General features: G+C 44.0%; 1 protein-coding gene across 1 annotated transcript in view; it reads right to left on the bottom strand.

The window, feature by feature from the left end:
* LOC129813310 (dynactin subunit 1-like) overlaps window positions 1-25,542 on the bottom strand; it is a 94,521-nt gene extending 68,979 nt beyond the window's left edge. Inside the window, exons 1-8 of the mRNA XM_055865653.1 lie at window positions 24,820-25,542; window positions 20,459-20,479; window positions 19,629-19,808; window positions 11,871-11,951; window positions 8,465-8,581; window positions 7,190-7,394; window positions 7,024-7,102; window positions 4,112-4,271 (exon numbers count right to left, since the gene is read on the bottom strand). Of these exons, the coding sequence (XP_055721628.1) occupies window positions 4,112-4,271; window positions 7,024-7,102; window positions 7,190-7,394; window positions 8,465-8,581; window positions 11,871-11,951; window positions 19,629-19,808; window positions 20,459-20,479; window positions 24,820-24,849 (873 nt within the window). The 5' untranslated portion in view covers window positions 24,850-25,542. The remainder of the gene's footprint in view (window positions 1-4,111; window positions 4,272-7,023; window positions 7,103-7,189; window positions 7,395-8,464; window positions 8,582-11,870; window positions 11,952-19,628; window positions 19,809-20,458; window positions 20,480-24,819) is intronic.
* Between the last annotated feature and the right edge of the window lie 436 nt (window positions 25,543-25,978).

Raw genomic sequence — 25,978 nt, 5'->3', positions numbered from 1 at the left:
AAAATAACAATATATACAGGGCGGTGCCGGTACAGAGTCAATGTGTGGAGGCACCTGTTAGTTGAGGTAGTATGTACATGTAGGTAGAGCTATTAAAGTGACTATGCATAGATGACAACAGAGAGTTGCAGTGGTGTGGAGGGGGGGGGGGGGGGGCAATGCAAATAGTCTGGGTAGCCATTTGACTAGATGTTCAGGAGTCTTATGGCTTGGGGGTAGAAGCTGTTTAGAAGCCTTATGGACCTAGACTATAGGCTGTCTCGTTGCTGTCAGTGATCACTGGTGTGTCATCAGAAAATTGAATGATGATGTTGGAGTCGTGAATGGCCGTGCAGTCGTGGGTGAACAGGGAGTACAGGAGAGGGCTGAGCACGCACCCCTGAGGGGCCCACGTGTTGAGGATCAGCGTGGCGGATGTGTTGTTACCTACCCTCACCACCTGGGGGGCGGCCCGTCAGGAAGTCCAGGATCCAGTTGTAGAGGGAGGTGTTTAGTCCCAGGGTCCTTAGCTTAGTGATGAGCTTTGAGGGCACTATGGTGTTGAACTCTGAGCTGTATTAAATGAATAGCATTCTCACATAGGTGTTCCTTTTGTCCAGGTGGGAAAGGGCAGTGTGGAGTGCAATAGAGATTGCATCATCTGTGGATCTGTTGGGGCAGTATGCAAATTGTAGTGGGTCTAGGGTTTCTGGGATGATGGTGTTGATGTGAGCCATGACCAGCAATTCAAAGCACTTCATGGCTACAGACGTGAGTGCTACGGGTCGGTAGTCATTTAGGCAGGTTACCTTAGTGTTCTTGGGCACAGGGACTATGGTAGTCTGCTTAAAACATGTTGGTATTACAGACTCGGACAGGGAGAGGTTGAAAATGTCGGTGAAGACACTTGCTAGTTGATCAGCGCATGCTCGCAGTACACGTCCTGGTAATCTGTTTGGCTCTGCAGCCTTGTGAATGTTAACTTCTCTAGGGTAGGGGGCAGCATTCGGAATTTTGGATGAAATGCATGCCCAAATTAAACTGCCTGCATCTCGGATCCAGAATATATGATATGCATATAACTGGTAGATTTGGATAGAAAACACTCTAAAGTTTCCAAAACTGTTAAAATAGTGTTTGTGAGTATAACAGAACTGATTTGGCAGGTGAAATCCTGAGGAAATCCAACCCGGACGTGCCTTTCATTTGGAAAAATCCCTCTTCCATTGCTTGCCCATCCTCCGTTTAAAGGGGTATCAACCAGATTCCTTTTCCAATGGCTTCCTCAGGCTGTGACCAGGCTTTAGACATAGTTTCAAGCTTTTATTTTGAAAAATGAGCGAGATTTATCAAAACGCCTCAAATGTGTCCTTTGATTAGTTCAAGCCCGAGAGTTTTCTTTCTCTGTAGTATTGAATAGTTTACCGTCCGGTTGAAATATTATCGATTATGTATGTTAAAAACAACCTGAGGATTGATTATAAAAAACGTTTGACATGTTTCTACGAACATTACGGATACTTCTTGGAATTTTCGTCTGCCCTTCATGACCGGAACGAGCCTGTGGTTTTCTGAACATAACGAGCAAACCAAATGGCGTTTTTTGGTTATAAAAATAATCTTTATCGAACAAAAAGAACATTTATTGTGTAACTGGGAGTCTCGTGAGTGCAAACATCCGAAGATCATCAAAGGTAAGCGATTCATTTTATTATATCCTTCCTATTTGGCCCTGTCCGGGGGTATCTTCGGATGGGGCCACAGTGTCTCCTGACCGCTCCTGTCTCAGCCTCCAGTATTTATGCTGCAGTAGTTTGTGTCGGGGGGCTAGGGTCAGTTGGTTATACCTGGAGTACTTCTCCTGTCTTATCCAGTGTCCTGTGTGAATTTAAGTATGCTTTCTCTAATTCTCTCGTTCTCTCTTTCTTTCTCTCTCTCTGAGAACCTGAGCCCTAGGACCATACGTCAGGACTACCGGGCATGATGACTCCTTGCTGTCCCCAGTCCGCCTGGCCTTGCTGCTATTCCAGTTTCAACTGTTCTGCCTGCGTTTACGGAACCCCTACCTGTCCCAGACCTGCTGTTTTCAACTCTTAATGATCGGCTATGAAAAGCCAACTGAGATTTATTCCTGATTATTATTTGACCATGCTTGTCATTTATGAACATTTTGAAAATCTTGGCTCTCTCTAATTTTCCCCTTCTTTCTTTCTTTCTCTCGGAGGACCTGAGCCCTGGGACCATACGTCGGGACTGCCGGGCGTGGTGGCTCCTTGCTGTCCCCAGTCCGCCTGGCCTTGCTGCTGTTCCGGTTTCAGCTGTTCTGCCTGCGGTTATGGAACCGCCACCTGTCCCAGAGCTGTTGTTTTTCAACTCTTAATGATCGGCTATGAAAAGCCAACTGAAAATTATTCATGATTATTATTTGACCATGCTTGTCACTTATGAACATTTTTGAACATCTTGGCATAGTTCTGTTATAATCTCCACCCGGCACAGCCAGAAGAGGACTGGCCACCCCTCATAGCCTGGTTCCTCTCTAGGTTTCTTCCTAGGTTTTGGCCTTTCTAGGGAGTTTTTCCTAGCCACCGTGCTTCTACACCTGCATTCTAGCTGTTTGGGGTTTTAGGCTGGGTCTCTGTACAGCACTTCGAGATATTAGCTGATGTACGAAGGGCTATATAAAATAAACTTGATTGATTGATTGCTTTTCTGACTTTCGTGACCAAGCTAATTTGCGGCTAGCTGTTCTTACTGTTTTGTCTAGTGATTGATAAACTCACAAACGCTTGGATTGCTTTCGCTGTAAAGCATGTTTTCAGCAAATCTGACACGATAGGTGGATTAACAACAAGCTAAGGTGTGTTTTGGTATATTTCACTTGTGATTTGATGATTCTAAATATTTTTAGTATTTTTTTTTTTAATTTGGCGCTCTGCAATTCAGCGGTTGTTTACGAAAATGATCCCGCTAAAGGGATCCGTGCGTCAAGAAGTTAATGGAAGCCTCTCCAACATAATCCAGGTAGAATCAGGAATTCCCCAGGGCAGCTGTCTAGGCCCCTTACTTTTTTCAATCTTTACTAACGTCATGCCACTGGCTTTGAGTTAAGTGTGTGTCTATGTACGCAGATGACTCATCACTATACACGTCAGCTACTACAGCGACTGAAATGACAAAGAGCTGCAGTTAGTTTCAGAGAGGGTGGCAAGGAATAAGTTAGTCCTAAATATTTAAAAACTAAAAGCATTGTATTTGGGACAAACCATTCCCTAAACCCTAAACCTCAACTAAATCTTGTAATTAATAATGTGGAAATTGAGCAAGTTGAGATGACTAAACTGCTTGGAGTAACCCTGGATTGTAAACTGTCATAGTCAAAACATATTGATACAACAGCAGCTAAGATGGGGAGAAGTCTGTCAGCACTATCAACAAGGCAGGTCCTACAGGCCCTAGTTTTGTCGCACCTGGACTACTGTTCAGTCGTGTGGTCAGGTGTCACAAAGAGGGACTTAGGAAAATTGCAATTGGCTCAGAACAGGGCAGCACTGCTGGACTTGGACGTGCACAGAGAGCAAACATTAATAATATGGATGTCAATCTCTCCTGGCTCAAAGTGGAGGAGAGATTGACTTCATCACTACTTGTATTTATGAGAGGTATTGACATGTTAAATTCACAGAGCTGTCTGTTTGAACTACAGGCACACAGCTTGGACCCATGCATACCCCACAAGACATGCCACCAGAGGTTTCTTCACAGTCCCCAAGTCCACAACAGACTATGGGAGGCGCACAGTGCTACATAGAGCCATGACTACATGGAACTCTATTCCACATCAGGTAACTGATACAGCAGTAGAATCAGATTTAAAAAGCAGGTAAAAATACACCTGTGAAGAAACATCCATAATAAATACAAATACAAACACACAGGAAGCTGTCATAGGGTGTATCATTCAGCTCGGGAAGCCCTGACCTGCTTTCCTCCTGGGCAATTACTGTGTGAAACACATCTCACTGTCCTAGTAATACCTCAGACCTGATGGAAAACAAGCCCATACTCCACCAGGGTGACATTCCCCTTGAAAACATAGATTAACCGTATAACCATGGGACTGTGTGCTGACCTGTTCTTTGAGTTCATCGATGGTCCTCTCGGCCAGTTTCATCTCCTCCTGGAGTTTCTCTCTCTGAGTCCTCAGGGTGTCCAGCTCTGTACTCTTCCTCTCGGTCTGCTTCTGGAGCTTCACATGTTCCTGCTTCTCCGACACAGACAAGTCACGCATCCTAACACAGAGACAAAGGTTATATAAACACACACATTTATTTGATTTATTGAACCAAGTCAGTTAAGAACAAATTCTTATTTACAATGACGGCCTAGGAACAGTGGGTTAACTGCCTTGTTCAGGGGCAAAACGACAGATCTTTACCTTGTCAGCTCGGAGATTCGATCTAGCAACCTTTTGGTTACTGGCCCAACGCTCTAACCACTAGGCTACCTGCTCTAACCACTAGGCTACCTGCCACCCCTACACTCTAACCACTAGGCTACCTGCCGCCCCTACAGTCTAACCACTAGGCTACCTGCCGTCCCTACACTCTAACCACTACGCTACCTGCCGTCCCTACACTCTAACCACTAGGCTACCCTGCCGCCCCTACACTCTAACCACTAAGCTACCTGCCGTCCCTACACTCTAACCACTAGGCTACCCTGCCGTCCCTACACTCTAACCATTAGACTACCCTGCCGCCCCTACACTCTAACCACTAGGCTACCTGCCGTCACTACACTCTAACCACTAGGTTACCCTGCCTCTCCTACACTCTAACCACTAGGCTACCTGCCGTCCCTACACTCTAACCACTAGACTACCTGCCACCCCTACACTCTAACCACTAGACTACCTGCCCCCCTACACTCTAACCACTACGCTACCTGCCGTCTAACCACTAGACTACCTGCCGTCCCTACACTCTAACCACTAGGCTACCCTGCCGTCCCTACACTCTAACCATTAGACTACCCTGCCGCCCCTACACTCTAACCACTAGGCTACCTGCCGTCACTACACTCTAACCACTAGGCTACCCTGCCTCTCCTACCCTCTAACCACTAGGCTACCTGCCGCCCCTACACTCTAACCACTAGGCTACCTGCCGTCCCTACACTCTAACCACTAGGCTACCTGCCGCCCCTACACTCTAACCACTAGGCTACCTGCCGTCCCTACACTCTAACCACTAGGCTACCTGCCGCCCCTACACTCTAACCACTAGGCTACCTGCATACTGTATATACTGAACAAAAATATATACGCAAAATGTAACAATTTTACTATAAGGAAATCAGCCAAATAAAATATATTAATTAGGCCCCACCCACTTGGGAGCCAGGCTCAGCCAATCAGAATGAGTTTTTCCCCACCTAAAGGCTTTATTACAGACAGAAATACTCCACAGGTTCATCAGCTGTCCAAGTGGCTGGTCTCAGACGATCCAGCATGTGAAGAAGCCAGATGTGGAGGTCCTGGGTTGGCATGGTTACACATGGTCTGTGGTTGTGAGGCCGGTTGGACATACTGCCAAATTCTCTAAAACGACGTTGGAGGTGGCTTATGGTAAAGAAATTAACATTCAATTATCTGGCAACAGCTCTGGTGGACTTTCCTGCAGTCAGCATGCCAATTGCACGCTCCCTGAAAACTTGAAACATCTGTGGCCTTGTCTCAGGATGGTAAGTTGGTGGTTGGAGATATCCCTCTAGTGGTGTGGGGGCTATGCTTTGGCAAAGTGGGTGGGGTATTATCCTTCCTGTTTGGCCCTGTCTGGGGGTATCATCGGATGGGGCCACAGTGTCTCCTGACCCCTCCTGTCTCAGCCTCCAGTATTTATGCTGCAGTAGTTTATGTGTCGGGGGTCTAGGGTCAGTCTGTTATATCTGGAGTACTTCTCCTGTCTTATCCGGTGTCCTGTGTGAATTTAAGTATGCTCTCTCTAATTCTCTCTTTCTCTCTCTCGGAGGACCTGAGCCCTAGGACCATGCCTCAGGACTACCTGCTGTCCCCAGTCCACCTGGCCGTGCTGCTGCTCCAATTTCAACTGTTCTGCCTGCGGCTATGGAACCCTGACCTGTTCACCGGACGTGCTACCTGACCCAGACCTGCTGTTATCAACTCTCCAGAGACCGCAGGAGCGGTAGAGATACTCTTAATGATCGGCTATGAAAAGCCAACTGACATTTACTCCTGAGGTGGTGACTTGCTGCACCCTCGACAACTACTGTGATTATTATTATTTGACCCATGCTGGTCATTTATGAGCATTTGAACATCTTGGCCATGTTCTGTTATAATCTCCACCCGGCACAGCCATAAGAGGACTGGCCACCCCTCATAGCCTGGTTCCTCTTTAGGTTTCTTCCTAGGTTTTGGCCTTTCTAGGGAGTTTTTCCTAGTCACCGTGCTTCTACACCTGCATTGCTTGCTGTTTGGGGTTTTAGGCTGGGTTTCTGTACAGCACTTTGAGATATCAGCTGATGTAAGAAGGGCTTTATAAATACATTTGATTTGATTTGTTGTGTGACAAAACTGCAAATTTTAGAGTGGCCTCTTATTGTCCCCAGCACAAGGTTCACCTGTGTAATGATCATGCTGTTTAATCAGCTTCTTGATATGCCATACCGGTCAGGTGGATGGATTTATCTCGGCAAAGGAGAAATGCTCACTAACAGGGGATGTAAACAAATCCTTGCACAACATTTGAGAGAAATTCGCTTTTTGTGCTTCTGGAACATTTCAAGGATCTTTTATTTCAGCTCATGAAACATGGGACCGACACTTTACATGTTGTGTTTATATTTTTGTTCAGTGTAGATACAGTAAGCACGTATACAAACACGGTCACATACACACACACACACACACACACACACACACACACACACACACACACACACACACACACACACACACACACACACACACACACACACACACACACACACACACACACACACACACACACACACACATACCTGACGAGAGCTTCCTTCAACCTGCCGTTCTGCTCCTCCAGCTGTTTGACATGGTAACTGGAAGCAGCACCGTCTGAACCTGATGAAAAACAACACGTTGGTGTGAGAGTGTGTTCTTGATGTGTGTGTGAGCGTGCGCAACGTGCTAGCCTGCGTCTCCTCCTACCTTTCTCCTCTATCTCGTGTTTGAGGATCTCCAGGTCCATGGCGAGCTCTTCTAGTTTCTCCTTCAGTGACTCCACCTCCTGCTGCAGGGACTCTGCCCGCTCTTCAGCCATCTCCTTGTCCAGCGTGGCCATCTCTATAGCGTCAGCCGTGTCCGCCATCTCCTCCATGTAGTGCTCCTTCGCCTCCTGGGCCTCCTTCGCCTCCTAGAGGGAGTATATGGAGGATAGAGAGTCAGTTAAGAGTGCTGGGATAACAAGAGTCCACTACTGATTTGATGAATTAGAAGAACTTTGAGGTAAACTGATAAATTAGAAGTACTTTGAGGTAAACTGATAAATTAGAAGTACTTTGAGGTAAACTGATAAATTAGAAGTACTTTGAGGTAAACTGATAAATTAGAAGTACTGTGAGGTAAACTGATAAATTAGAAGTACTGTGAGGTAAACTGATAATTAGAAGTACTTTGAGGTAAACTGATAAATTAGAAGTACTTTGAGGTAAACTGATAAATTAGAAGTACTTTGAGGTAAACTGATAAATTAGAAGTACTGTGAGGTAAACTGATAAATTAGAAGTACTGTGAGGTAAACTGATAAATTAGAAGTACTTTGAGGTAAACTGATAAATTAGAAGTACTGTGAGGTAAACTGATAAATTAGAAGTACTTTGAGGTAAACTGATAAATTAGAAGTACTTTGAGGTAAACTGATAAATTAGAAGTACTTTGAGGTAAACTGATACATTAGAAGTACTGTGAGGTAAAGTGATGAATTGAAGCACTGTGAGGTAAAGTGATGAATTGAAGCACTGTGAGGTAAAGTGATGAATTGAAGCACTGTGAGGTAAAGTGATGAATTGAAGCACTGTGAGGTAAAGTGATGAATTGAAGCACTGTGAGGTAAAGTGATGAATTGAAGCACTGTGAGGTAAAGTGATGAATTGAAGCACTGTGAGGTAAAGTGATGAATTGAAGAACTGTGAGGTAAAGTGATGAATTGAAGCACTGTGAGGTAAAGTGATGAATTAGAAGCACTGTGAGGTAAAGTGATGAATTGAAGCACTGTGAGGTAAAGTGATGAATTGAAGCACTGTGAGGTAAAGTGATGAATTGAAGCACTGTGAGGTAAAGTGATGAATTGAAGCACTGTGAGGTAAAGTGATGAATTGAAGCACTGTGAGGTAAAGTGATGAATTAGAAGCACTGTGAGGTAAAGTGATGAATTGAAGCACTGTGAGGTAAAGTGATGAATTGAAGCACTGTGAGGTGCTTTACCTTCTTGGCCTCTTTGAGTTGTTTTGTCAGGTCGTTCTGTTGCTCCTGCATCTTGTTCTTCCATTCCTGGAGCTGCTCCAGCTGGATCTTATGTTTCTCCAGCTCCTTCAGCTTGACCTTCAAAACAATAACAATAATAACAATATTATTATTATAAATAATAACAATAACAATAATATTGTTATAAATAATAACAATAATAATAATAACAATAATATTATTATAAATTATAACAATAATAACAATAATATTAATCATCTAAATCAATATTATAATAATACACTTTATTTGTATAGCACAATTGATACATAGACAGCCACTGTAGATTAAATATATAATTTTTCTTGACCAACCAACTTAGTTTTGTCATTTTTTTTTCAGAGGGGAGGTTACAGGCTAAAATAATATATATATATATATATATATATATATATATATATATATATATATATATATATATATATATATATATATATATATATATATATATATCAAAGAAATGCAAAGATAAACCCTTGCCCCCTTAGTCCCCCACTCCCCATCCCACCTGATTTAGAGGACACGGTGAACAGTTTGGAGTTGGGACCAATTTCATTGTGAAAGGCTACCTTGGTGTTACATACAGTTTGTGGACAAACTTAAAATATATAGGGGTGATGGTTTGGATTACGGAATGCCACGGTCATATTTTTCCATATTCTGTTCCAGTTCAAATAGAGGTCGACCGATTAATCGCAATGGCCGATAATTAGGGCCGATTTCAAGTTTTCATAACAATCGGAAATCGGTATTTTTGGAGGCCGATTTTGCCGATTTTTGTATTTTTTCATTTTAATTAAAAAATTTCTTTATTTAATTTTTTTATTTAATTTTCTTTATTTAACTAGGCAAGTCAGTTAAGAACACATATAAATAGTCCTATAATTCTTATAATAACTACAACCTAAAACTTCTTACCTGGGAATATTGAAGACTCATGTTAAAAGGAACCACCAGCTTTCATATGTTCTTATGTTCTGAGCAAGGAACTTAAACATTAGCTTTTTTACATGGCACATATTGCACTTTTACTTCTCCAACACTTTGTTTTTGCATTATTTAAACCAAATTGAACATGTTTCATTATTTATTTGAGGCTAAATTGATTTTATTGATGTATTATGTTAAGTTAAAATAAAAGTGTTCATTCAGTGTTGTTCAGATTCAATTAGATCTGGGGACCATACTTTTTAATGGTTAGCTCAGAATATGATATTTCCAAAAGTTGTTTATATATTATAGAGATCAGTCCTTTCAGGAGCCCAGATCATTTATTTATAAATCTCATCATCAAATGGTTCCGATAGTTACGTTGCAAATATCAACAAAAGGAGTTGTGTAATTTGTATTTATCTTTCAAATCTTGGAATATTCTTCAACCATTACTTAATGCCATTAGCTAGCTAAATAGCTAGCTAAATTGACATTTCTGGGGCAAAGCTAGTTAGCTAACTCCCACCATCATCACTGCAGTATAGCAAATGTTGGCTATGTTTCTAGAAAATAAAAACTATATATTTGCTAGCTATATTTTAAAAACTTGTGACATACTTTTGAACACCTTTTGTCAAACTACATAATTCCACCGCCTGTTTATTGACTAATCGGTGACTGAAAAGTTGGCAAGAAAAATGACCCTTTCAATTTCACTGCAAATAGACTAAATAAACAAAGCCTTCATAAACACTATATAATGTGTTACAAATCATCTATAACCATATGGCATGCTTTATAAAGGGTTCCTAAATGTGGCATAACTGTGTGACATAACGACCAATGCCAAATGTGACATAACCCACAATATGTCAAATATGACGTTACCCTGTGCTTTATAAAGGGTGGCATAAGCACCACTTATATAAAAGCTTTAGAAATCATATTAACCTGAGGCTTCACAAAGCATCTATAACCCATCATGCATCTTGGTAGAGCATTACAACGCCAGGATATTGGGTTTGATTTCCGGGAACACACATCGTTTTTATATTATATTACATCCCAGTAAAACATTTCTAGGATGGCCCCTTTCCCTTTTGGGTGCATAGTCTCTTGGCATAGCCATATTGGACAAAATATCCCCCAAAATGCTGTGCTGCAGGATGACACACTCTCTAAAGTGCAGTCATGCACAGCATAGCACATTGGTAGTGCCTTTTAAAATGTTGCTAGGGATTTTTTAAATGTTGCTAGGGACTTATAAATGTTGCTAGGGACTTTTAAAAAGTTGCTAGGGACTTTTAAAATGTTGCTAGGGATTTTTTAAATGTTGCTAGGGACTTATAAATGTTGCTAGGGACTTTTAAAATCTGTTGGTAGATTTTAAATCTTTTGAATTCTGCTTCTTCCCAAATGTAGTTTTCTTGGTTTTATTTTTCTGGTTTCAGATTTCCCCCATTTTCTTCTGGTTTACTACAGTTTTTTCACACTTTTTTTAATAGAAAAACAACAATATTGGATCTTCTGTGTCCACAGCTTAAACCACATCAGGGGATGACTTTTGAGGGGTGGGAACCACCCCCCTCGTTCCACACCCAAAACCCACCCATTGGTCACTCCCCACCCAGAAACCCACCCATTGGTCACTCCCCACCCAAAACCCACCCATTGGTCACTCCCCACCCAGAAACCCACCCATTGGTCACTCCCCACCCAGAAACCCACCCATTGGTCACTCCCCACCCAGAAACCCACCCATTGGTCACTCCCCACCCAGAAACCCACCCATTGGTCACTCCCCACCCAGAAACCCACCCATTGGTCACTCCCCACCCAGAAACCCACCCATTGGTCACTCCCCACCCAAAACCCACCCATTGGTCACTCCCCACCCAGAAACCCACCCATTGGTCACTCCCTACCCAGAAACCCACCCATTGGTCACTCCCTACCCAGAAACCCACCCATTGGTCACTCCCCACCCAGAAACCCACCCATTGGTCACTCCCCACCCAGAAACCCACCCATTGGTCCCTCCCCACTCAGAAACCCACCCATTGGTCACTCCCCACCCAGAAACCCACCCATTGGTCACTCCCCACCCAGAAACCCACCCATTGGTCACTCCCCACCCAGAAACCCACCCATTGGTCACTCCCCACCCAGAAACCCACCCATTGGTCACTCCCCACCCAGAAACCCCTGTGAACCCCATTCCCCCCCAGACCTGCTATGGTTCCTTGAAATAAAGTGAACATCCCACACCTTAAAGTGATGTTATATGTTGACAATTATTAGAAAACAAGTCTGTTAATTCATTGTTATTTTGCAAAAAGCCACACGTTTCAATGCATGCCACCGGAAATAACAATATCTAAATAATAATAAACATAATTAGGTATATGAATAAACATGATACTAATAACGGTACCTTGTCCTCTGTCCTCTTCATCCTCAGAGTCTCTAACTTCTCCTCCAGATCCTTCACCTGACCTCGCAGAGACTCCTCCTCCTGGTGGGTGGGGAGAGAGAGAGAGAGAGATGCAGCTTAAGCCTCAACCTCTTCAACGAATTGGCGCGGGCACTAGAACAGTCTGCAGCACCCGGCCTCACCCTACTAGAATCTGAGGTCAAATGTCTACTGTTTGCTGATGATCTGGTGCTTCTGTCCCCAACCAAGGAGGGCCTACAGCAGCACCTATATCTTCTGAGATCTAGATTCTGATTCTGTCAGACCTGGGCCCTGACAGTAAATCTCAGTAAGACAAAAATAATGGTGTTCCACAAATACAAAGTCCATCTAGACACCGTTGCTCTAGAGCACATAAAAAACAACACATACATTGACCTAAACATCAGCACCACAGGTAACTTCCACAAAGCTGTGAACGAGCTGAGAGACAAGGCAAGAAGGGCCTTTGATGCCTTCAAAAGGAACAAAAAAAATTGACAAAACAATTAGGATCTGGATAAAAATACTTGAATCAGTTGTACAGTCGTGGCCAAAAGTTTTGAGAATGACACAAATATTAATTTTCACAAAGTCTGCTGCCTCAGTTTCTTTAGATATTTTTGTCAGATGTTACTATGGAATACTGAAGTATAATTACAAGCATTTCATAAGTGTCAAAGGCTTTTATTGACAATTACATGAAGTTGATGCAAAGAGTCAATATTTGCAGTGTTGACCCTTCTTCAAGACCTCTGCAATCCACCCTGGCATGCTGTCAATTAACTTCTGGGCCACATCCTGACTGATGGCAGCCCATTCTTGCATAATCAATGCTTGGAGTTTGTCAGAATTTGTGGGTTTTTGTTCGTCCACCCGCCTCTTGAGGATTGACCACAAGTTCTCAATGGGATTAAGGTCTGGGGAGTTTCCTGGCCATGGACCCAAAATATTGATGTTTTGTTCTCCGAGCCACTTAGTTATCACTTTTGCCTTATGGCAAGGTGCTCCATCATGCTGGAAAAGGCAATGTTCATCACCAAACTGTTCCTGGATGGTCGGGAGAAGTTGCTCTCGGAGGATGTGTTGGTACCATTCTTTATTCATGGCTGTGTTCTTAGGCAAAATTGTGAGTGAGCCCACTCCCTTGGCTGAGAAGCAAACCCACACATGAATGGTCTCAGGATGCTTTACTGTTGGCATGACACAGGACTGATGGTAGCGCTCACCTTGGCTTTTCCGGACAAGCTTTTTTCCGGATGCCCCAAACAATTGGAAAGGGGATTCATCAGAGAAAATTACTTTACCCCAGTCCTCAGCAGTCCAATCCCTGTACCTTTTGCAGAATATCAGTCTGTCCCTGATGTTTTTCCTGAAGAGAAGTGGTTTCTTTAATGCCTTTCTTGACACCAGGCCATCCTCCAAAAGTCTTCACCTCACTATGTGTGCAGATGCACTCACACCTGCCTGCTGCCATTCCTGAGCAAGCTCTTTACTGGTGGTGTCCTGATCCCGCAGCTGAATCAACTTTAGGAGATGGTCCTGGTGCTTTCTGGACTTTCTTGGGCGCCCTGAAGCCTTCTTCACAAGAATTGAACCACTCTCCTTGAAGTTCTTGATGATCTGATAAATGGTTGATTTAGGTGCAATCTTACTGGCAGCAATATCCTTGCCTGTGAAGCCCTTTTGTGCAAAGCAATGATGACTGCACGTGTTTCCTTGCAGGTAACCATAGTTGACAGCGGAAGAACAATGTTTCCAAGCACCACCCTCCTTTTGAAGCTTCCAGTCTGTTATTCGAACTCAATCAGCATGACAGAGTGATCTCCAGCCTTGTCCTCGTCAACACTCACACCTGTGTTAACGAGAGAATCACTGACATGTCGTCAGCTGGTCCTTTTGTGGCAGGGCTGAAATGCAGTGGAAATGTTTTTGGGGATTCAGTTCATTTGCATGGCAAAGAGGGACTTTGCAATTAATTGCAATTCATCTGATCACTCTTCATGACATTGTGGAGTATATGCAAATTGCCATCATACAAACTGAGGCAGCAGATTTGTGAAAATTGATATTTATGTAATTCTCAAAACCTTTGGCCACGACTTTAGAACCCATTGCCCTTTATGGTTGTGAGGTCTGGGGTCCGCTCACCAACCAAGAATTCACAAAATGGGACAAACACCAAATTGAGACTCTGCATGCAGAATTCTGCAAAAATATCCTCCGTGTACAACGTAAAACACCAAATAATGCAGAGCAGAATTAGGCCGATACCCACTAATGATCAAAATCCAGAAAAGAGCTGTTAAAATCTACAACCACCTAAAAGGAAGCGATTCCCAAACCTTCCATAACAAAGCCATCACCTACAGAGAGATGAACCTGGAGAAGAGTCCCCTAAGCAAGCTGGTCCTGGGGTTCTGTTCACAAACACAAACACACCCCACAGAGCCCCAGGACAGCAACATAATTAGACCCAACCAAATCATGAGAAAACAAAAAGATAATTACTTGACACATTGGAAAGAATTAACAAAAAAACAGAGGAAACTAGAATGCTATTTGGCCCTAAACAGAGAGTACACAGTGGCAGAATACCTGACCACTGTGACTGACCCAAACTTAAGGAAAGCTTTGACTATGTACAGACTCAGTGAGCATAGCCTTGCTGTTGAGAAAGGCCGCCGTAGGCAGACATGGCTCTCAAGAGAAGACAGGCCATGTGCTCACTGCCCACAAAATGAGGTGGAAACTGAGCTGCACTTCCTAACCTCCTGCCCAATGTATGACCATATTAGAGACACATATTTCCCTCAGATCACACAGATCCACAAAGAATTCCAAAACAAACCCAATTTTGAAAAACTCCCATATCTACTGGGTGAAATACCACAGTGTACCATCACAGCAGCAAGATTTGTGACCTGTTGCCACAAGAAAAGGGCAATCAGTGAAGAACAAACACCATTGTAAATACAACCTATATTTATGTTTACTTATTTTCTCTTTTGTACTTTAACTATTTGCACATCGTTACAACACTGTATCTAGACATAATATGACATTTGAAATGTATTTTGTGAGTGTAATGTTTACTGTTCCTTTTTAGATTCTTTATTTAACTTTTGTTTATTATCTAGTTCACTTGCTTCGGCAATGATAACGTATGTTTCCCATGCCAATAAAGCCCCTTGAATTGAGAGAGAAAGAGAGAGCGAGCGAGAGAGCGAGAGAATAGTTAATACAGCTGTTGGGGTGGGTTAGGCAGCGGGGACACTAAAGGACTGACAGAGTGTTAATTGTTCGTGTGGAACAACACTCCAGATGAACATGAAGCCACAGACACACACACACACACACACACACACACACACACACACACACACACAGACACACACACCCACATCACACCACCAAACCATACACACTACACTAACCCCCCCCCCCCCCCACACTACAACACCACACACAGACACACACTACACCACCACACACAGACACACACTACACCACCACACACACACACACACCCCACATCACACCACCAAACCATACACACTACACTAAGCCCCCCCCCCCCCACACACTACACTACCCCCCCCCCCCCCCCCCCCCCACACGCACACACATCAAACCACCACACTAAACACACACACCAAACTATCAAAACACACCACTGCACCTGAGTTGCCATAGCAACTTCCTCCTGAGAGAGAGCGTGGTTGAGACACTCATTATGGCAGTCTATATACTGAGTCGAGCGAGAGAGCGAGAGAATAGTTAATACAGCTGTTGGGGTGGGTTAGGCAGCGGGGACACTAAAGGACTGACAGAGTGTTACACTCATTATGGCAGTCTATATACTGAGTGTATGAAACATAAGAACACATGCTCTTTCCATGACGTGGACTGACCAGGTGAATCCAGGTGAAAGATATGATCCCTTATTGATGTCACTTGTTAAATCCACTTTGATCAGTGTAGATGAAGGGGAGAAAGAAGGATTTCTAAGCCTTGAGACAATTGAGACATGGATTGTGTCTGTGTGCCATTCAGAGAGTGAATGGACAAGACAAAATATTTAAGTGTCTTTTGAACAGGGTTTGGTAGTATGTACCAGAAACACCGGTTTGTGCCAAGAACTAAAACGCTGCTGGGTTTTTCACACTCAACAGTTTCCTGTGTGTATCAAGAATGGTTCCCCACCCAAAGGACATCCAGCCAACTTGACACAACGGTGGGAAGAATTGGCATCAACATGGGCCAGCATCCCTGTGGAATGCTTTCCACATCTTGTAGAGTCCAGGCCCTGATGAATTGAGGCTGTTCTGTACAGATCCTAACATGCGGACCACACCGCTCATGTCGCAAAATAAATGTACACATACATGTTATTCAATCATTGCATCCACCCTGCACGCGCGCGTCAACGAGTGTCTGCATAGCCAGGCGCTAAAATAGGTTATATTTGTGACGCTTGAAGTCCCGCCTCTCCCATCTCCTCATTTGTTTTTAGGAGCATATACCCAAGTGGGTGATTGAAATATGCACTGAGGACCACACTCCAGCCAAGTTGGGGGTGGTAATGCACCTTAAAGTTGGTTGCCAACCGCCAAATAAAGTCCAAAGAAGAAGAAGCCTGACGGAGGAGTTCTAGAAATGAACTCAGTTTACCGTTTTATCTGTGGATTAATTGTCGGAGTAGAGGACCTTGTGCATTTCAGGGAAAATAACAAATCAATGTTAATATCCCAGGACAAATTAGCTAGCAATATCAAGCTAGCTGGCTAAATTGCCATAAATGTTTAATGCTTTTTGACCTGTCCCCAAATGAATATAGTTGGTTCTGATGTTTCAACCTGCGTGTCCTGATCGTCTCTGGTGTGGCTGGACAAAATCACCCTGCGTCTCCTGATCGTGTCTGGTGTGGCTGGACAAAATCCCCCTGCGTCTCCTGATCGTGTCTGGTGTGGCTGGACAAAATCCCCCTGCGTCTCCTGATCGTGTCTGGTGTGGCTGGACAAAATCCCCCTGCGTCTCCTGATCGTGTCTGGTGTGGCTGGACAAAATCCCCCTGCGTCTCCTGATCGTGTCTGGTGTGGCTGGACAAAATCCCCCTGCGTCTCCTGATCGTGTCTGGTGTGGCTGGACAAAATCCCCCTGCGTGCGAGTGGTCTGGTCAGCATGTTAGGAGCATTTGGAGAAATGTTTTTTTTTATTACTAGATGATGTCATTGTTGTAAAAATGTGGATTTACTACTATATTTATTATTATTATTATATATTTTTGTTTTATTTAACCTTTATTTAACTAGGCAAGTCAGTAATGAACAAATTCTTATTTACAATGTCGGCCTACCCCGGCCAAAACCGGACGACGCTGGGCCAATTGTGCGCCGCCCTATGGGACTCCCAATCACGTCCGGATGTGATACAGCCTGGATTTCCATAATATAATATATATTATGCTAACATTTACAGCACACAATAATTAGTTATGGTAAATACACTTCCATTTTTTACCTCAGATTGGTGATGTTAGTATTAAAGTCTATAGTCATCACGATCTCACAACATCGATTTGCTTAAACACAGATCAATATCTCTCGTAAAAATCTCTGGCCTCACATCAGTTCACGGAGAGGTTAAGCTATCACTTTGTCAGAGATATACAGAAAATATTTATATCCATTGATTTATTCCACAATTTGATGTGTTGAATTCAAAATGGATTGATTGATTTTTTTCTCTCGACCATCTACAGACAATACCCTATAATGACAAAGTGAAAACATATTTTTGAAATTTTTGAATTTTTTGCAAATTTATTGAAAATTAAAAAAATAAATATAAGAAATACATGTTAGAATCACCTTTTGCAGCGATTACACCTGTGAATCTTTCTGGGTAATTCTCTAAGAGCTTTCCACACCTGGATTGTACAATATTTGCACATTATTCTTCAAATTCTTCAAGCTCTGTCAACTTTGTTGTTGATCATTGCTTGACAACAATGTTCAAGTCTTGCCATAGATTTATGTAAAAACTGTAACTAGATCACTCAGGAACATTCATTGTCATCTTGGTATTTTAAATATTCCATAAAAAAATCTGCTGTTTCCAGCTACAATAGTAATTTACAACATTAACAATGTCTACACTATTTCTGATCAATTTGATGTTCTTTTAAATGGACAAAAAAACAAGGACATTTCTAAGTGACCCTAAACTTTTGAACGATAGTGTATGTTCTTGTTTGATATGCATGTATATAATTATATTGGACAAGTTATCCTTCATCACGACACTATTTGTCTTGTATCCAATGCATTTAGTTTTACATGTGAAATTTGTATGGGTGAATCACAAAACAGCAGTTCTAATGTAATGTTAGCTACACAAGTGAAACACCACCAATCTGGCTATTCGTCATTCCTAAACAGCCGGTAAAATAGCTTATTTAGCTATCCAAAAAATGTGAAGGCATTTGTAAGGATGCGAGTTTTACATGTCATGTCCACACCGATGCAGCATCAAACCAGCAACGTGTGAGAGGAGTTCCCTGTACCGTAGGATCCTTATTCTGGTCGCTGTCAACTTCATTCATCAACAGGTACTGAGGAGATCGATTATGTTACTTGTTTACTTGGTATTCGTGAGAGATATCTTTATTGTTTGCGATAGCAGTTCACTGAATTGCTAGCGTTCGTTTGTAACGCTGCTACAATGTGGCTACAAACGTCTGGGCGCTCGCTAGAACGTAAATGCGTTATCACGCAACGCCGCCTTCAAATCTCATTCCAAATGGCAATAACCTTTAATAAACTTTAATAAAAGTCCACACAAGGTGTCAGAACTATTGCACACCACTGGGCGCGAACTCCATGACGCTCCGATCGTGCTGCTCAGACCACTGCGCTACGGCAGTTCACAGTGCTTTTGCAAGCCGTGAGATACTTGATGGTATGAGGACGATTGGTTTGTAGAGCTTTTCCCTCAAACCATAGCCCCCTAGATACAGTACTGCATTGTTTTACTGTAGCCTAAAAACACTGCTTCCAGCTGCCCCCTGGTGGCCATTATACACGTTAAATATTTATTAGAATCCTCCTGCGATGAAATGGGTCATATTAAAATCCGACACCTGTACTACAGAGTATAGCTAACATAACACACTTAGACACGATGGGGCGGCGCACAATTGGCCCAGCGTCGTCCGGGTTAGGGGAGGGTTTGGCCGACAGGGATATCCTTGTCTCATCGCGCTCTAGAGACTCCTGTGGCGGGCCGGGCGCAGTGCACGCTGACACGGTCGCCAGGTGTACGGTGTTTCCTCCGACACATTGGTGCGGCTGGCTTCCGGGTTAAGTGGGCGTTGGGTCATGAAGCAGTGCGGCTTTGTTTGGTCGTGTATCGGAGGACGCACGGCTCTCGACCTTCGCCTCTCCCGAGTCCGTACGGGAGTTGCAGCGATGAGACAAGACAGTAACTACTACCAATTGAATACCGCGAAATTGTGGAGAAAAAAGGGGTAAAATATTATAAAAAAATGTTTTTATATGGCTTGCTATATCTTGTACACGTCTAACCCAAGACAGTACACCTGTTAACATTCCCCTATGCACGAAACTGACAAAATGAGGAAGAACAGCTCATGTTTACTGTGTCATTACACCTGAGGGTATTACATCACTCCAGTATCACAGTGGACCATACAGTACAGTTAGTAATCCACTGTACCTTGCTGGGGAGTGGAGGTGGGGGGGCTGAAGGGGAGAGGAGCCCCCCAGGGATGATGGGGGTCCCCAGGGGGGTCTGCGCCGGGGTGGAAGGCTCGCTACTGCTCATCTCTCCAGCCGAGGCAGACACAGACCCAGAGGGCCCCGCCTTGGAGGCCCCGGTTCCCGCAGGGCGGCTGGGCTGGAGGAGGAGAGAGGAGGAGAGAGAGAGAAGGAGAGAGGGGGAGAGAGGGCGAGAGAGAGGAGGAGAGAGAGAGAAGGAGAGAGGGCGAGAGAGAGAGAGCGAGAGAGAGGAGGAGAGGAGGAGAGAGAGAGAGGAGGAGGAGAGAGAGAGAGGGGGGGAGGAGAGAGGGGGAGAGAGAGAGAGAGAGAGGAGGAGAGAGGGGGAGAGAGGAGGAGAGAGAGAGGAGGAGAGAGAGAGAGAGGAGGAGAGAGGAGGAGAGAGAGAGAGAGGAGAGAGAGAGGAGGAGAGAGGGAGAGAGAGGAGGAGAAAGAGAGGAGGAGAAGGAGAGGAGGAGAGAGAGGAGAGAGATGAGGTTTAGACACTGGGGACCAGACAAACACATTGGAATCAAGTGGAATGAGAAGGAATGTCATCACGGTGAAATTTGGTATAGAAAATATAATGTCTGGCAAAGCTTCTGACATTCACCAGAGGACAGATGGATTAATACAGACCTATGTAAGAAAAATATTAGTTAGGAGTGACAAAAATACATATATAAAGAAAGGAAAGAAAGAAAAAAGTTTGAAAAACATACAAGTGAAAAAAAGACTGAGTTCACTCAAGAAGATAAGGAACAAAATGCCTCTGTAGAAGATTGGGCTCACCTTGGGCCTTCTGGCCGTAGTCTGAAGAGCAGTGGAGAGGAGGAGAGAGGAGAGGAGAAGAGGACAAGAGAGGAAGAGTGAGGAGAAGGGGGGGGAGGAAGAGAGCGGAGAGGAGAAGAGGACAAGAGAGGAAGAGTGAGGAGAAGGGGGGAGAGGAAGAGAGCGGAGAGGAGGGTAAAGGAGAAGAAGAGAGAGGAGAGGTTAGGAGAGGAAGAGAGAGGAGAGGTTAGGAGAGGAGAGGTTAGGAGAGGAAGAGACAGGAGAGGAAGAGAGAGGAGAGGTTAGGAGAGGAGAGGTTAGGAGAGGAAGAGACAGGAGAGGAAGAGAGAGGAGAGGTTAGGAGAGGAAGAGACAGGAGAGGTTAGGAGAGGAAGAGAGAGGAGAGGTTAGGAGAGGAGAGGTTAGGAGAGGAAGAGAGAGGAGAGGTTAGGAGAGGAAGAGAGAGGAGAGGTTAGGAGAGGAGAGGTTAGGAGAGGAAGAGAGAGGAGAGGTTAGGAGAGGAGAGGTTAGGAGAGGAAGAGAGAGGAGAGGTTAGGAGAGGAAGAGAGAGGAGAGGTTAGGAGAGGAAGAGAGAGGAGAGGTTAGGAGAGGAAGAGAGAGGAGAGGTTAGGAGAGGAGAGGTTAGGAGAGGAAGAGACAGGAGAGGAAGAGTTAGGAGAGGAGAGGTTAGGAGAGGAGAGGTTAGGAGAGGAAGAGACAGGAGAGGAAGAGAGAGGAGAGGTTAGGAGAGGAGAGGTTAGGAGAGGAAGAGACAGGAGAGGAAGAGAGAGGAGAGGTTAGGAGAGGAGAGGTTAGGAGAGGAAGAGACAGGAGAGGTTAGGAGAGGAAGAGACAGGAGAAAAAGCACCAACAGAAGGGTTAGTGGCACGCTGAAACCAGGTATAACATCAGTACAGTCAGATCAGCTGATGAGGACAAGACAGGAAGTCCTTCATTGACACTTTCTGACAACCAGATCCCATGTCGTCTAAAGCATAACAGGTTATAGCAGGATGAACAGGTTATAGCAGGATGAACAGGTTATAGCAGGATGAACAGGTCATAGCAGGATGAACAGGTTATAGCAGGATGAACAGGTTATAGCAGGATGAACAGGTCATAGCAGGATGAACAGGTTATAGCAGGATGAACAGGTCATAGCAGGATGAACAGGTTATAGCAGGATGAACAGGTCATAGCAGGATGAACAGGTCATAGCAGGATGAACAGGTTATAGCTGGATGAACAGGTTATAGCTGGATGAACAGGTTATAGCAGGATTAACAGGTCATAGCAGGATGAACAGGTTATAGCAGGATGAACAGGACATAGCAGGATGAACAGGTCATAGCAGGATGAACAGGTTATAGCAGGATGAACAGGTCATAGCAGAATGAACAGGTCATAGCAGAATGAACAGGTCATAGCAGGATGAACAGGTTATAGCTGGATGAACAGGTTATAGCAGGATGAACAGGTCATAGCAGAATGAACAGGTCATAGCAGGATGAACAGGTTATAGCTGGATGAACAGGTCATAGCAGAATGAACAGGTCATAGCAGGATGAACAGGTTATAGCAGGATGAACAGGTCATAGCAGGATGAACAGGTTATAGCAGGATGAACAGGTCATAGCAGAATGAACAGGTCATAACAGGATGAACAGGTTATAGCTGGATGAACAGGTTATAGCAGGATGAACAGGTCATAGCAGAATGAACAGGTCATAGCAGGATGAACAGGTTATAGCTGGATGAACAGGTCATAGCAGAATGAACAGGTCATAGCAGGATGAACAGGTTATAGCAGGATGAACAGGTCATAGCAGGATGAACAGGTCATAGCAGGATGAACAGGTTATAGCAGGATGAACAGGTCATAGCAGGATGAACAGGTCATAGCAGGATGAACAGGTTATAGCAGGATGAACAGGTCATAGCAGGATGAACAGGTCATAGCAGGATGAACAGGACATAGCAGGATGAACAGGTTATAGCAGGATGAACAGGTCATAGCAGGATGAACAGGTCATAGCAGGATGAACAGGTTATAGCAGGATTAACAGGTCATAGCAGGATGAACAGGTTATAGCAGGATGAACAGGTCATAGCAGGATGAACAGGTCATAGCAGGATCACAGGATACCACACTGATGTTTTTATTGGCGATTGTTCGTTGAGCTAGAGTGCCTCTTGTTCTAACATTCCTCCTGAAAGCCTCTGTGTCTGGTTGTTGGTCTCTGGCCACACATAGTTCACCCTCAGCGAGACAAAGAGACAGAGTCTGTCTGATAAATGACTGGTACCACCAGCGTCTTTCTGATAAATGACTGGTACCACCAGCGTCTGTCTGATAAATGACTGCATTGTGTTTGGAGGGGAAACAACATGTCTGATACAGACAAGAGGGAGTGAACCTGAACTCTGACCCCACTGATTTAGTTAGATCGCTACACTGGTAGAAAAAAAGGGTTCCAAAAAGGTTCTTCGGATATCCCAATAGGATAACCTTTTTTGGTTCCAGGTACAACCCTTTTTGGTTCCAGGTAGAACCCTTTTTGGTTCCAGGAAGAACACTTTTTGGTTCCAGGTAGAACTCTTTTTGGTTCCAGGTAGAACTCTTTTTGGTTCCAGGTAGAACTCTTTTTGGTTGCAGGTAGAACCCTTTTTGGTTCCAGGAAGAACACTTTTTGGTTCCAGGAAGAACACTTTTTGGTTCCAGGTAGAACTCTTTTTGGTTCCAGGTAGAACTCTTTTTGGTTCCAGGTAGACCCCTTTTTGGTTCCAGGAAGAACACTTTTTGGTTCCAGGTAGAACCCTATTTGGTTCCAGGAAGAACTCTTTTTGGTTCCAGGTAGAACGCTCTGTTGAAAGGGTTCTACCCTGGAACCAAAAGAGTTCTACCTGGAACCAAAGAGGGTTCCATCAACAAGTTATCCTATAGGGACAGCCGTAGACCCCTTTTAAGTTCAACATGGACCTTTTTATCCTAAGAGTGTAGTAGAATAATGGCAGCTGAGGAGTGTCGTCTGGATCGGGAGGTAGATAGAATCCATCCTTCAGGTTAGTATGGCTACAGGGCCAATGAAGCACCTTCTCTCTACGGCCGAAGCTTTTGACCTGGTCAACGTCTCGTGTCTGTGATACCGTATCTTAGACGATATGATGTCACAGTGAGGCAATGTCCTCCTCTTTATATGAATAAGGACACAATGGCATGAGATTAAAATGAAAGTTTGGGCATGTGGCTATATTTAAATAAAAACACAACAGTAATCTCAAAAATAACGACACAAAAAATAACTATCTCTCCAACACAACTCTTATAAAACAGCTAGGTCGTATTATGGACCGGTATGTAAATTAGTCTATTGTAAAACAGTTTGTAAGTCACTGTAAAATCAGTCTGAATGAGATGTAATGACTAAATGACTCAAATGTAAACAGTAGAAGCCTGTATGAATTATGAACTGTACGGATACAAACCAGATGGTGGCATTACAGCAAGATACCAAGGCATCAGGGTTGGCTGCAATTCCATTTAAACTCAGGTCAATTCAGAAAGTTAACCAAATTGTAATTGAACATTTTCCTAATTGACTAGCATTGACCTGACATTTCAGTGTACTTCCTGAATTGACTAGTATTGATCTGAAATGTCAGGTGTACTTCCTGAATTGACTAGCATTGATCTGAAATGTCAGGTGTACTTCCTGAATTGACTAGTATTGATCTGAAATGTCAGGTGTACTTCCTGAATTGACTAGTATTGATCTGAAATGTCAGGTTTACTTCCTGAATTGACTAGTATTGATCTGAAATGTCAGGTGTACTTCCTGAATTGACTAGTATTGATCTGAAATGTCAGGTTTACTTCCTGAATTGACTAGTATTGATCTGAAATGTCAGGTTTACTTCCTGAATTGACTGGCATTGATCCAAACACCCTATCAACCTGCACTAATTCATGAGCCGTTAACATATTCTAATGAGCTGTCCAATGCACTGTTAACATATTCTAATGAGTTGTTAACATATTCTAACGAGCTGTTAACATATTCTAATGAGCTGTTAACATATTCTAATGAGCTGTTAACATATTCTAACGAGCTGTTAACATATTCTAATGAGCTGTTAACATATTCTAATGAGCTGTTAACATATTCTAAGGAGCTGTTAACATAACCCAGGCGCTATATTCTATATTGGCAGATAATTATACAACAACAATATCAAAACGGACACGTTTACATAATCCCCTAATGAAATGAGGTATGGATTAAGCACCTATCTAGATCACAGCTCTGTCAACACAATTTGACCAACTAAAAGATGACTCCAACAACATCCCATAATAAACATCATCAGATGGTGCTCTGTACCTTCCTGGGGGCAGGAGTCTGTCTCATCATATTGGCAAGAGAAGAAGACACACACAGTCACACACACACACAGACACACACGGTCACACACAGTCACACACACACACACACACACACACACACACTAGGATGAGAGATACTCAGTTACACAGTGCCTGAGAGCACACAGACGGTCAAGACAGACAGACAGCCACAGACGGTCAGACAGACAGACAGCCACAGACGGTCAGACAGACGGCCAGTCGGTGAGGTAGGCAGACAGACAACCAACAGACAGCGGGCAGTAGCAGCTCAGTTCAGCTCCGACAGAGAAGGAAGCTGCAGCTGGTGCAAATGTCCGCAGATCAGGCTCCGTTCTGTTTCTCGCAGCCAGCCCCTCTATAAACCTTCCCGTAGAGTCCTTTCTGTTCCATCCGTGATACAGGGTTGGGTTGCCAGTTGTATAATCACAATGCTCGACTCTGCTCTGCAGGGTTGCCAGATTGTGTGGTATCCTTCCTCAGACCTTCCCTCTTCTCTGTCTGATTAATTCTCTCTCTCTCTGATCTGGCATCCTGCTGTGATGCAAAAGCTAACGCTGTTCTGTTCACCATCCACCGCTCTCTCCCGTCTCCGGCTCTCTCTCTGTCGCTCTCCTGCTCTCTGTGTCCCTCCCTTTCTCTCTCACTCACTCTCTGTCTCTCTCCTGCTCTCTGTGTTCCTCCCTTTCTCTCTCTCACTCTTTCTCTTTCTCTCTCCTGCTCTCTGTGTTCCTCCCTTTCTCTCTCTCACTCTCGCTCTTTCTCTCTTCTGCTCTCTGTGTCCCTCCCTCTCTCTTCTCTTGTGTTCATGGTGATCTGCCAACCACTACCCTGCTCGTACATTACATCATTACTCTGCCCCCCTCCCAGATAGATGGACAGGAAGAAGGAGGAGTGAGTTCGTGAGAGGGGGAAGGAGGAGAGAGGTGAAGAGCAGGAGGAGGGAGGTGGAGAGAGGGTAGGGAGGAGAGAGGTGAAGAGCAGGAGGAGGGAGGTGAAGAGCAGAAGAGGGAGATGGAGAGAGGGGAGCGAGGAGAGCGCTGGAGAGCAGGAGGAGGGATCTGGAAAGAGGAGATGGAGGACAAATGTCGGGAGAGGGGAAGGAGGAGAGAGGTAGAGAGAGGGGGAGAGAGGGGAGG

Source organism: Salvelinus fontinalis, chromosome 16 (assembly GCF_029448725.1).
Source record: "Salvelinus fontinalis isolate EN_2023a chromosome 16, ASM2944872v1, whole genome shotgun sequence".
Lineage (NCBI taxonomy): Eukaryota > Metazoa > Chordata > Actinopteri > Salmoniformes > Salmonidae > Salvelinus > Salvelinus fontinalis.
The sequence above is the reverse complement of the archived record's forward strand: the minus strand, read 5'-3'. Positions and strand labels throughout refer to the sequence as shown.